The 13,068-nt window shown below is 44.1% G+C and overlaps 1 protein-coding gene across 1 annotated transcript in view; it reads left to right on the top strand.

Moving 5' to 3' along the window:
- Positions 1 to 13,068, top strand: part of ALK (ALK receptor tyrosine kinase) — a 747,102-nt gene that overhangs the window by 669,242 nt on the left and 64,792 nt on the right. Inside the window, exon 12 of the mRNA XM_086323612.1 lies at positions 11,306 to 11,468. Within this exon, the coding sequence (XP_086179738.1) occupies positions 11,306 to 11,468 (163 nt within the window). The remainder of the gene's footprint in view (positions 1 to 11,305; positions 11,469 to 13,068) is intronic.

Here is a 13,068-nt window from a genome sequence, read left to right as displayed (position 1 = left end):
TCACTTATATGATCCTTACGGCCTCTCCCCTCACCCAGTCCCCCAGGATAGATTTCACTATTCGGGTCCCAACTCTGCCACTTACTTAAAGCCATTCACTTCTCCTTCCTGTGCCTTTGTTTCCTCACATTAAAAAATGGAGCTTATGTTCTTCGGGTTTCCATCACACAGGTCTGATGAAAGGTTTACATGAGTGAATCGGTGTCAAGGGCTTAGAGAGGCGCTTGACCCAAAATGTACTGCATGAACCATCATGATTTTCCCATTCTAAAACTCAGGAGACATAATCAGAAGGGTTATGCTGCCTGCCCTACCAGTCAACTGCAGAGCCAGGGTTCCCACTAAGTCAGCTCACCCCAAAGTTGTCAGTTTCCATGCCCATTAGGAACAATCCCAAATACCACACAGCTGCTGACCACGGTTAGGGAGATGCTCCTGCTGCATCCAGATTGGCTACATCCATCTTCTCTTTCCACTTCTCTTGCATTTCCACTCGGAGATGCAACTGAGTGTTCAACACAGAAGACATCATTGCTTTCTAGTTAATGTGTTCACAGAGCCCTGAATCTCAGTCCCAGGGGGGAATAAAAGTCACACGAAGCTGAGTTTCATTTAACAAGTCTGTACTGGTGCCTGCTCTGTATCAAGCCCTGTGCTGGGTGCCTCGGGGCCTGCAGCTGGGGACAATCCAAAGTGCCCCTCATGGAAAATACACCACCCAGAGCTGGGCCCACATAAGCCTGACAGGAAGCCACTGTTACCCCAACACAGGGAGTCTCCAGGTCCCTTTCCAGCATCCCTTCCTGAGCACAGCTAGTAATCAGACTGGTCCCCCAAGCCCCAGCTCTGACTTTATCCTGCCCTGTGGTGCAAAGGTCTCTATCCAAGATTGGAGCATTGCCAATTATGCTGAACTGAGCATCATTTTTGAAGAGAAATCCAGTGTATGCTGAGAAAGCAACGAATCAGTAGTGGATTCATAACTTCCCAATAACCTTCCGACCCCGGGCCCCACTGGAAAAATAGTGCAGCAGCATCCAGCTCTGACAGACTCAACAAGGCCTCAGGAACCTCCAGTCTGACGTGATGTGCTGGTTGGCATTATAGCGAAGCTGCAGACAAAATGCCTTCACGCCATGCCACGGCCCTGTCAGCAACAGAGAGGACCCATTGCCTTTCTGTCTCTTCTTGGCTGGCTTGAGAAAACATGTTGTTTTTTCCCGTTTGTTTCAGTGAAAGGTTACATAAATGGGAGACAATAAATGATCCGGGAACTCCAATCTCAGCACGCCTTAGTACCGTTTAGCTCCAAGGCCAGCAGGACGCAAAGGCCCCTCCATCAGTGCAGGTGCATTAAGCACTTGTTACTTGGAAGTCCACTTTTAATTACCATCCTTCCTTCAGACTTGCTGGTTCTGCCTGCAAAACAACCGCACGTCCCCTCAGAGCCTATTCAGCTCTTTGCTTTTTGCAGCAAAGCTTCAGTGATCCTGGACAGAAAGACTTTTTTTTTAATTTGTTTGGGCACAGAACTGAACAGAGAAACTATGACAGGAATGCCTGAAATGCTAATGCTAGGTCCCAAAAGTCAGCTCCTCTTTGCCTGCCCCTCCATTGCCAAGAAGTGGGATCAGCTTAAGCTTCACTGATTCAGGGAAGAGAGAGAGAGCACAGAGAAGAACTCAGACCAGCCAGGGTCCTCCAAGCTGGGTGCTCACAGAAAAGAGGAGGCCAGAGAAAGCACTGGCTTCTGGGGAGGAATTTGGGTTATGCAGACAGTTATCTATTGCTCTGTATCAAATTACCATAGACACAGTGGCTTAAAACAACACGTATTTATTATATCAGTTTCTGTGGGTCAAGAAACCAGGTACAGCTTAGCTGGGTCGTCTGCTTCATAGTTTCTCATAAAGTTCCGTAAGGTGTTCACCAGGGCTGGGTCTCATCTGAAAGCTCAACTAGGGAAAGAATTACTCCCAAGTTCATGTGGTTGTTAGTAGTTCCTGGAGAAGCTGTTGATGAGAGAGAGAAAGAGAGACAGAGAGAGAGATAGGGAGTCTGCCAGCAAGATGGAAGTTACAGTCTTATGTCACATAGTCATGGAAATAATATCCCATCACCTTTGCCATATTCTTTTGGTTAGAAGCAACTCAAAAGTCTTGCCTGTACTGAAAGAGAGGGGATTATGCAAGGCTGTGGCCACCAGGATGTAGAGATCATTCGGGCCCCCTAACAGCCTACCTGCAGTGGCTTTTGTATGTAGGAGAGCAATCAGTCACCAGGAAGATCTGAGAGTTCATTGTGGACTCTGATGGGGCAAAATCTTGGCAGCAATCTTAAGCCTCTCTGTTCAACATTCCATAGACACTCAAATATCACAAAGTACCTACTGAGTGCCAGTCCATAGCCAGATGGAAAATGAATCAGAAAGAATCCTAGAGACCGTGGTTCCAGCTTGGGGGACTTCAGAAGAGTCATATAGTCTCAGCCCCAGTGTTTTCTTTATCCCTAAAGTAGGGATAATAATTACCTGCCACAGTTCTTTCTCAGAGCTGGCTATTGTGGTGAGCAAATGAGATCATTTTCTCTGAAAGGTATAAAAGAATATACTAATATAAAGTGTGTGATATTATTAACATTATCAAACTACATTACAGAAAAGATTGGGCCAGTTCACTTCTCCCTCATAGATTGCCTTCTATACATTTTCAGTTCATTTATAATCCTCCTCCACCTGTGAGCTGTGCAGTTTTTTATTTATACATATATATGTGTTCTAGGCATATTTTTCCTTATTTTTTTTTTTTTGCAAAACTTTCAAACACATTCTAATTTTTGACCTCTTAAAACCAACTGTGTTAAGGGAAAAGGGGACAGCATTTTGCATGTGGGATCCTTTTGTTCAATCGGTTCCTCCAACCCAGTTGATCATCAATTTGTAGATGAAATCCTCATACTCTACTTGGGAGAAACATGTAACTTGAGTGAGGACATAGAAGAACGCCTCCAGAAGACCCACTCCTTAATACAAATTGAAAGAGTGTCAGAGTCCCAGAAATAATGGGGACTCCAGAACTTTCTCCAGAACAGCTTCCTAAACCAATCCAGGTGGTTGGGTCTAAAAGGCCTGATTTGGTTTTTATAGTGAATATTGACAGTGACTTTGTAATAATGTAATAACATATTTTATTCATTTAATTTTTATTTATTATTAAGTGACTGACAGAATAATCCAATTCTGGAATTAAAGTTCATAAGTAAGGAAAATAAGGCACTGCTTGGGCTTATCCAGCAACACAACTGAAAGTCAGAAGAGCTCCCTGAAAAAGAGAAGCACTTCTTTTCCTTCACCCAGATTTCTGACTTGGATCCTACTAACTAGTTCACTCGGTCTATCAGCCAATCAGCTTCATCAACCATGGAGCCAGGGATATGTCCTTACTGCTAAACAGCAGGATTTGAGCATTTCCTTAGAGACTCACTTAAGCCCACTTAAGCCTCAAAACCAAACCCGTTGTGTGTAACCCCCATATGAGTGAGTCCACAGCACCCATCTCAATATCCAATACTTTATTAACACAGCTCTGGCCTGACGCCAACTCGGGAAATAACCAAATTAGCCCCGAGACCTCCCTTAACTTAATTTTTACAGTTCTGCTTTCAGGATAGTATTTTTCCTGTGACATTTCTTCTCTCATGTGTTACTCACTTTCCCTCAGGGAACAGAGGGTGGCTGAGAACACAAGAAGCCATCACAGGAGCCATTAAAAACTGCCTCAGATGGCTGGGTGTCAGAGCTGTTTAGGGTAATTCAGTCCTGAAAGCAGCTTTTATCTCAACAGCCCAGACTTGCTTCCCTGTTGATGGGGAGCTGGCTCATTCCAAGGTTCTTCTTCATGAAGGGATGTCTGCTCCCAGCAGACAGGGATGTGGGCCTCTGGTCTTTGCTCCCCGGGTGACCTCAGCTTCTGCAGGCATCCTGCCCATCCAGAGGGAGTGTGAGGCCCCTAGGAGACAAGGATGTAAAAGTGAAAACAGATCATTCTGTGAGCATGTCTAGTACGAAAGTCAGAGTGGCTGTTATTGTTACCACTGTTACCCACTCCTAACGTCTCATCATCAAAACAGAATAAGAGAGAAATGACCAAGAAGCAATGCATGAACAAACAAGGCGTGTGTGTGTATATGTGTGTGTGTATAGATGCAAAATAGTTCAATGTGAGAAACAAGCTAGAACAACATGGAAAATTGATCAAATGAAACAACGTTGTAAAAAGAATAAATGTGATGGTCCCCTCCTCACTTTTCTCTATAATCACAAGCCAGTTGTTAAACTTTTCTGCCTGGTTGATCATCTTATGAGATAAAAGTAACAGTTCTTCCCCATTCCCTATCTACTGATCTAACATGTTTTAAAGACATTAAACAAACTGGAGAGTGGAAGTGACCCATCAGTGTACTGTAATTCAATACATTGAAATAGAGGGCCAAAGATTCCCAGTTCTGTTGGTGAAAAATCACAACAACATCCTTTTACCTGAGGTTAGAAGATTCTTCTAGTATGCTCCACCATCCACCAAATACAAGTATCAAATGTGAATACATTCCAAAACCCTGAAATAAAGATTTTGTGCATCTAGCTGCCCCTCAGTCTAATGCACAGAGATTCTCTGTGCTTTCGCACACCCTCACCCAACACTAGATACCAAATAAGACTAATCATGGAACATCCTGAAGCCCTAAGAAAGTAAACCTGACAATAAAGAGAGAAGAAAGTGAGTTAATAGAAAATATTTATGTCTACAGTCATTTAGTAAAGGGTCAAATAGCCCCATCAACTCAAGTCCAAATGGCAGTATCATGAAGAAGTTAAATTATACTCAGTAGGCTGTATCAAAAAAAAAGGCAGAATATGATGCAACAGTAAGTTATAGACCACAGTCACTGGGGATGTCCCCGAGATGAAATCTAAAAAAAAAAACCCTGCAGTTCCAAGAGTAGGAATAAAAGTGAGGAGCCTGACCAGAGAGATATCAAGTGATTCCTAACTTTAAAAACAATTTAAGGATCCTGGAACGACGCACAGCACCTTTGGTGGTAACAGCATATTTTTTTTAACCTCTCTGAATCTCTATGCAAAAATTGAGCAAACATACATCAAAACTGAAAACCCATGGATATTTACAGCAAAAAATTTTTGGTAAAGTAGTCCCTTCCAACTCTCAAATACAAAGGAGTGAGGACAAAGCACCATAAAGTGTATGCGTAACTAGAGAATATTCTAATTCCATTATCACCTTTGTTCTTGAGAAGCAAGATTTGCAGTGTGGAAAAATAAATACAGATGTACTATAGAAGAGATTAAATTAAAAACCCTCTAGTCCTGAATTTGATTTGGAACTGTCGATGTAAACTCATGGATACTTTGTCATATAAATGTGTATACATACACACACACACACACACACGTGTGTTTACAGCCTATGTATTTCCTAGCTCTGTCCACTAAAAAAGCCTAGAAACAATCACACACACATGTGTATATAGCCTGTGTATTTCCTAGCTCTGTCCACTAAAAAGCCTAGAAACAATCACATACCCACTAGCAATAAGTCTCTATAGCACCCAGATTGTATACTTAAAATACCTTTTTTCAATAAAAGAAACCAAAGTTTTTGAAAAATGGCTGAGCCCAGGTCTGGCTAAGGAACATTTCATCACACCAGATAGCAAGGGGCCAAAGGACACAGCTTAACTACTAAATAACAACAACAAAAAAAAAAGAACTCAGGACGCTACCACTCACCAAAAATGTGACAGTTTGAGCTATTAAGAAATAATAATTATTAATTAAAACTCAAAATATGTTTAAATTCATGTAGTCATAGTGATATACAAACAACTAGTCAACTTCAGAGCATGGTAGATGACCAATTCATTACATTGAATGCTCCAAACAAGGAGAAAGAATGGAGCATTTATCTGCCTTCCCTATACGAACTGTATCACTGGGCAACCAAATAGTAGGTGAGAAGAAGCACCTCTTTAAAAATATATCCCAACTAATAAATATGGAAAAAGGATATAATCTGAATATCATAATTTTGCAACTCTCAGTAAATAAACATATCTAGGCATTATGCTTCAACAACTGCTAACATCAAAAAAAGACAGAAATAATCAGAAATTGATCTGGCATCTGGAAGAGGTTGCTGCTCCATTGTTTAAAGAGTTAAAATGTTTTAACCTCACAATAGCAACAGTATGTATTGTTTTCATTTTTCCCTGATAAGGCAAACAGCTGGTTAATTTTCATCATGTACTCACAAAAAGGGTTACTTTCTCCAATTTATAATAAAGAATAGCATCAGATACATTTATAGATGGTGAATGACTGTATTTGCTTGGATTTGGGGTCATTCTTTAGTTTAATGGGATCTACAGTGGCATCATGGTTCAGTATGCCACAGCTCCCATAAAGTTCAGCTCAGTCAACAAATATGGATAAAATTCAATTCCATGGATCAGAATCAAAATAGTATAAAAGATCCACGGGAGCCATTGAGCTCACTTCCATGGCACAACCATATAGGCCTTCGACGTGAGGCAGATCCTTATTATTGTGATTAATAGTGATAGCTGAGAACTTATTTTCCTTTGTATCACGCTTTATTTCTTTGCATTCAATTGAGCAGATGAGATGGCTTAGGAACAGTAATAAAACCAGCACAATCACTATCTAGCCTATTTTTTTAACATTGTGCTGTATATTACTAATTGATTTGTTTCTTCTTGGAGGATGCTACAATATAGTTAAAATGAAACCCAGTGCTTAATGGATTTTTCTTTACTCAGCTGTCTATAACCATTCAGTATTTTGATGTTTGTGGGTTCTTTACACAATTTAGATGTGAGTGAGTATTAAACTAGGTTTCCAGTGTGTGGTATAAGTGAGAACAAGATAAAGCAGTTCTTTTTTCTCTTTCTGTCTCTCATAAATGAGTTTTAATATAATAGTTTGGTTTTTGTTGTTTTTTTTTAAGTAAGAGAAGAGGAAAGAACCGGGCTTCTTTCCTCCCTGGCTTCTTCCCTCCCGTGCTTCCAATCCAGGCTGTTCCTTGGGGGCCATCTAATCCCCCTACAGCTCCATGGAGCCTCAGGGATTAATGTAGACTCTCAGCTGGGGAAATGCGAGGACCCTTGGACTCTTAGATTGGCAGCTCACATCAAGCCCACCTCACTGCCAGTCTCACTATGACCTTGATCTTCTCTTTAAAAACCAAGATTTTACCTCATTGCTTTTTACCCAGTCCCTCTCATATGTCTGCTGGTTGATCTTGCAAACACTCCAGTTACTGGAGTCTTTTGACAACCCCTGGCTCCCCATGACCTCTCAGGGGACCAGAGTCTTGACACTGATCACCTGCTTTCCCTGGTTTGTGCCTATGACTCCAAAACCCACACTCTGCTAGGCTAAGCCACTGTGGTACCTTCTAGAACTGAGGGTCTACCTACCACATACCCTGAGCGACTCACCTCTCCCCTCATGGTGGCCTACCTGCTCTCTGGGCCTGAGCAAACTTGTTTGGGTTTAACTGAGCCCTGGGCTCATGGATTTATAAGGAAAATAAAACCAGACTCACAGAAAGTTTCCATGAGGATTTTATGGTAGTTGTAGCACTTTTTTAAGTCTTGAACTTAAACTCTGAAGATCCATGTTTCACTCCTAGCTTGACTATTTATCCACTCTGCACACAGCAGTCTGGCTTTTCTGGAAAAGTTTTCACAAAATGCAAATATTGTCCTTCCTCCATACAAATCTGAATCTTCAGGGCCCTGGAACTGGTATTTTTAAAGGTCCTTAGGTGGGTTGGGAACCACTAAATTCAGAGATCTCCAGGGTTGTCCCATCTTGCTGTGGCATTCTATGGTGTCTATGAGATTCCAGGCAGATGAGCAAAGAGAACCAACAAGATGAAGCTTCAGCAAGGCAAGCCCATACACAGCAGAAGCAGGACAGCTCTTGTTCAATGAGCAATAAACTCAGAAACTCCATACCCCTAAGAAGTGCTGCTCGAGGGACACAGAAATTAATTCCAAACAACCTTGGGCAGATTTATGAGAATCAGAGCCATCGAAGGGAGCAAAGAGGACCTCCATGCCTCAAAGGCTGCGATCGCAACAGACCTCAGCTGGATGAATCATGGGTCTGACCTGGGATGGCGAATCCTCATTCTGCGGAATCCACTTCAGAAAGAATTCCCACTCTGGACCTTTGCATCTGCAGTCGCTGCAAATGAAAACAGAATTTTGCATATATAGACCACCTGAGACTAATAATATCTGTCCAATGAGTTGGGAAAATACTGTTCCTTTTATTGAGAAACAGCCTTAGAGTCCCTTCTTTATGGACTGAGGAATGTAAATCTTGAGACTGGGTGTCTCTGCTTTCCTACAGTCAAAAATTGAACAGGAAGTTACACACTTTATAAACTATATTCTTTATGCATCTCTAATGCATAATGTTCTTCTAATGGTCATCATTTAATACTCACAGCACGTCTAAGTACTGGGTATTGTATCTCCACTTGTTCAGCTTAAGAAACTGAGGCTCAGATAGGCTACAGGGTTTACCCCAGTTTTCACACCTCCTCAGGGGTAAAATCCAGTGAGAAAAGTTGGCCCATCTGGATTCAAAGCCCATGCCCCTCTTCCTACCTCATCAGATGCCCAACTTGGCCAGGAAGTAGAAACCCAGACTCTCTGAGAACATCTCAGAACCTTCAGAACAGTGTTAAGCGAGGCTGGCTTTAGAAGAGGTCCTGCTGAAGACAGATGCTCAGGTAGGGTGCCAAGTCCATGCCTTCTTTTAGCTGTCTTCCTCAGCACACTCTCCAGGGGGAAAAAACATATTTATGTCTGAATTCTTTGGTTTCCAGGACCGAATAACTAAATGAACCACCATGCTTCTGCCCCAGATTGACAAGGCTGCCCCCAAACCCAGGCTGCATGCTATAGGCACAGACTGACCTGCAGAATAGACTTAGAGGAGCTAGAGACCATGGGGTGGAATGGACTTTTAAACTTCTTTTCTGAGCTTTTCTTTTTCTTCCTGCTCCTACCCTCATCCCCAGTTCACTGAGTTTAAATTCCTAGGTGCTGTTGGCAGGGGGATCCATATTCACAGAAAGCCTGTCCACATTTCCCATTGTCAGGAACAGCACCAGAGTTGGGTTGTAGGCAGGAGTCAGCAACATAACTTATTACATTTTTAGAGTTTTAGATTTTATAATAACCTTTCATATCCCTCATTTCCCTTTAATTCTCATACCAATCTAGCCCCTTTCACAGACAAAAAAGATGATCAAGGTCCCATAATCAACAAGTGATGAGGCTGCTCCCAAGCCCAAATGTTCTTGCTGATTTCAGAGTCCGTGACCTTACCACATCTCCCCCTGGCACAGCCCACACGTGTAATTTGAGCACTGGAGAGGGTGAAAAGTCAACTGGCCATGACAGCTCTGCTGAAAACTTCCAGTAAAGAGTCAGTCCTTTGAATTAACAGATTACCCCCTTACAATGCAAACAGATGAGAAAATTAACACTCAAGCATTCACACCAAAGATGAATGGATTCATTACCTTCTTGCCCTTGAAACGACCTTCAGAAACCAAATAGAAATCAACATCTTTCTTTGGAGAAAATGAAGCCAAGAAAAGTCCTGAGGGCTCAGTATTGAGTAGCTGTGTGTGCATTAGAACCTCAACTAGAACTTTGCTCTCCTGACCCCGGGCTGGGGCAGCATGACAAAAGCCCACGGCAACTAGCCTGGTTTTTAGATTATCAAAACTGCCCCCGTGTAATCTCAATGTGATTGCTGATAATTAGCAACCCAAATTAACCTTTCATTTTTGCATCAAGTTAGTTGAAAGTCATCAAAAAGAATTTTATGTTTTAGAGAACAAAGCTGCTGCTGCTGCTGCTGCTAAGTCACTTCAGTCATGTCCGACTCTGTGCGACCCCACAGTCAGCAGCCCACTAGGCACCCCCGTCCCTGGGATTCTCCAGGCAAGAACACTGGAGTAGGTTGCCATTTCCTTCTCCAATGCATGAAAGTGAAAAGTGAAAGTGAAGTCGCTCAGTCGTGTCCGACTCTTTACGACCCCATGGACTGCAGCCTACCAGGCTCCTCTGTCCATGGGATTTTCCAGGCAAGAGTACTGGAGTGGGGTGCCATCACCTTCTCCGAGCGAACAAAGCTATATACACCCAAATTAATTTTTTCATAATTTTCTGTAGGTAGGATTCGACTTCGTCTCTTTAAAGGGAAATAATTTCTCCAATCTTATAATGAGATTTGTGTATTTTAAGTAAAAGTAACTTTATCAAGAGCACATTTGGGGGGAAAGTTTTTATAGATCTAAACATGCTAGAATTCCCGCCAGGATGAAATCTGACAATTCTCCAAGGTCCAGCCTGACTCAAAGATAAAATGTAAGGAAATGGCCCAGCGGCTGTGGAGGGGTGGAGGTATGCTGAGTGTTCCTGAGACACCCCCGAAAGGCCATGGAAAAGCATTGGGTGCTCTGGGTGAGGACAAACCTCCAGACAGTGGTGAGGGGCTTGGAAAAGGAGGACATGCATTGGAGGCACAAGTGATCCATTTCCTATTTTTACATTAAATAGAGAGCACAGAGCTGTTTCCACTGTGTTTCCAAGCACAACCAATGAGGGGAAGGATGGCATGGAGCTGACTCTGTGCCCAGTTTACTCTTTCGACCTTCTTCAGGCTGAGAGGATCCTGTATGCGAAAGTCAGGTTAGAGCCAGTCACGGTAGCACACATTGAGCACCTCTTGTTTGCCTAGCGCTGTCCTGGACCTGGTGAGAACCAGGAGAGGACCAGCCCCCGCTCATGCCTGTCTCACCTGAGAGGAGTCTTCTCTCCCTCCTCAGAACTCTCATGGTGCAGAGTTAGCTGGACCCTTCTGTGACTCTTTCCCTTCCTGGCCTGTGTTGTTGCATCCCTTTGGGTCTCCTTTTAGTCACCTGTAAGTCTGTGAAGGCCAGGGTCCTAGTCTGCTCCATGTACGTGTCTCTACCTCCGGTCCAGGGCCTGGCACACAGCAGATCCTCACAGAAGCTTCCAGTTCAAATGACTGATTAGTGTTCCTTGCCCCAGCCTTGGTGCCATCTTGGAACAGGGGCTTGGCACCATGGAGCCAACAGCTCAGGGGCAGCAAGGGAGACCCCTGGAGAAGGGAGGGCCAGGCCAAGTGAGTGATTGCCTTTCCTCTTGTGTGCAGTTCACTGGCTGTTCACCACATGCGGGGCCAGTGGGCCCCACGGCCCCACGCAGGCCCAGTGCAACAATGCCTACCGGAACTCCAACCTGAGCGTGGTGGTGGGCAGCGAGGGCCCCCTGAAGGGCATCCAGACTTGGAAGGTGCCAGCCACCGACACCTACAGGTGGGTATGGAGGAGGGGAGGGTCAAGGGCAGACCCGCCCTCCTGAAGAGGACTGGGGTCCTGCCTGTGGGTGCATGCCTGACCCACTGGGGTGCCCAGGCAGGCCAAGGCCAGAGATTCTGGCCCACATTGGAAGTGAGGGCTGGAGATGGGGAGATTGGGGATAATGGAATATGGCAGGAAAGGTAGCTATGTCCTCTGCCAGGCGCCCACACCACAGACCATTTGTGGAGAAAATATGCATGCATGAGCTAGCTTCAGAGCGTTCTCTAGTTTTATTAATAATTATAAATTGAATGGGCTGTTCTTTGACTATTACTTCATGCTGTTCAAATGAGGCAATGAATGTCAAAATGTTTGGGAAACAAAAGTATGATACACATGAAAGATGTTTCTTATCCTTGAGCCTCCTTTCCTGGGCCTTCATTGTTTGCTAGTAAAGTGACTATTCTTGAATTATCATCCCAGGCCCAACCCCCACCTTAGAGCATTCCACTAGAGCAAGGCCAGGCTGAGGGAGGCCCAACTCCAGCGGGCAGACAGCTAAGCCAAGCTAATGGCAAGGCTTCTAACCCTGAACAGGCATCGGAATGACAGGAAGGCCAGTTATTTGCATGAACAATGGCATAGTTACGCTTCCTATTTGCGCAGCCCAGCCATGTACAAGGCCCAGATTGCTGGGCCTACTCCCAAAGTAAAAGTGAAGGTGTTAGTCACTTAATTGTATCTGATTGTTTGACTCCTCTGTCCATGGGATTTCCCAAGCAAGAACATTGGAGTGGGTTGCCATTTCCTTCTCCAGGGGATCTTCTTGACCCAGGGATTGACCTCATGTAGGTCTCCTACATTAGCAGGCAGATTCTTTACCATCTGAGCCACTAGGGAAGCCTCGCGAAGAGTATGATTGTATAAGTCTGGAGTGGGGCCCAAGAATATGCATTTCATTTTTTTTTTCATGCTAAACATTTTTACATTAATGAAGCAAATATGACAACACATTGACGTTTACTGGATGCAGGTTGAGGAGGGAGACCTAAGTGGTATTCATTGTACTCTTGGAATCCATCCACACATTCGTTCATCGAGAATATGAATTTCTAGCAAGTTCTCATGTGATGTTGATGCCACCCCCGAAAACCACTGGGTTCGTCACACCCCAGACTGTCATCTTCTCACAGCTCGATGATCGGGGCAAGGTCAATGCCGCAATCCTCCTTTTACAAAGGAGGAAACTGAAGCTCAGAGTCAGGAGCCTCCCCACAGCCACGGGGTCCAGAAATTGCCTCCAGGCCCAGACTTCTGAGGCCCAGCCAGTGGAGGCTCCTTGCACAGAACATGGCTGGGCTGAGTAAACAGGAAGCATAATTGTGCCATTGTTCATGCAAATGCCCCCTCCCCTCCCCAGAGGGGAGTGGGAAATGAGCTGCTTCCCTTCCTGCAGCCCCAACCCCACCCCCATACAGCCTCAGCCCCCAGGGAAGGAAAGGAGCTTCTCAGGTTGCCCTGTTTTCTGTGCAGTCCCACCCCCTGGGACCTTGTGTAAATGCATTCTGGGGAAACCCTAAGTGCTTTTTAAATGACATTCTGGGCAGGAATGCAA

The sequence above is a fragment of the Bos grunniens genome, chromosome 11, assembly GCF_055505025.1.
Source record: "Bos grunniens cultivar Pamir isolate PY7600 chromosome 11, Bosgru_T2T1.0, whole genome shotgun sequence".
NCBI lineage: Eukaryota > Metazoa > Chordata > Mammalia > Artiodactyla > Bovidae > Bos > Bos grunniens.
The sequence above is the reverse complement of the archived record's forward strand: the minus strand, read 5'-3'. Positions and strand labels throughout refer to the sequence as shown.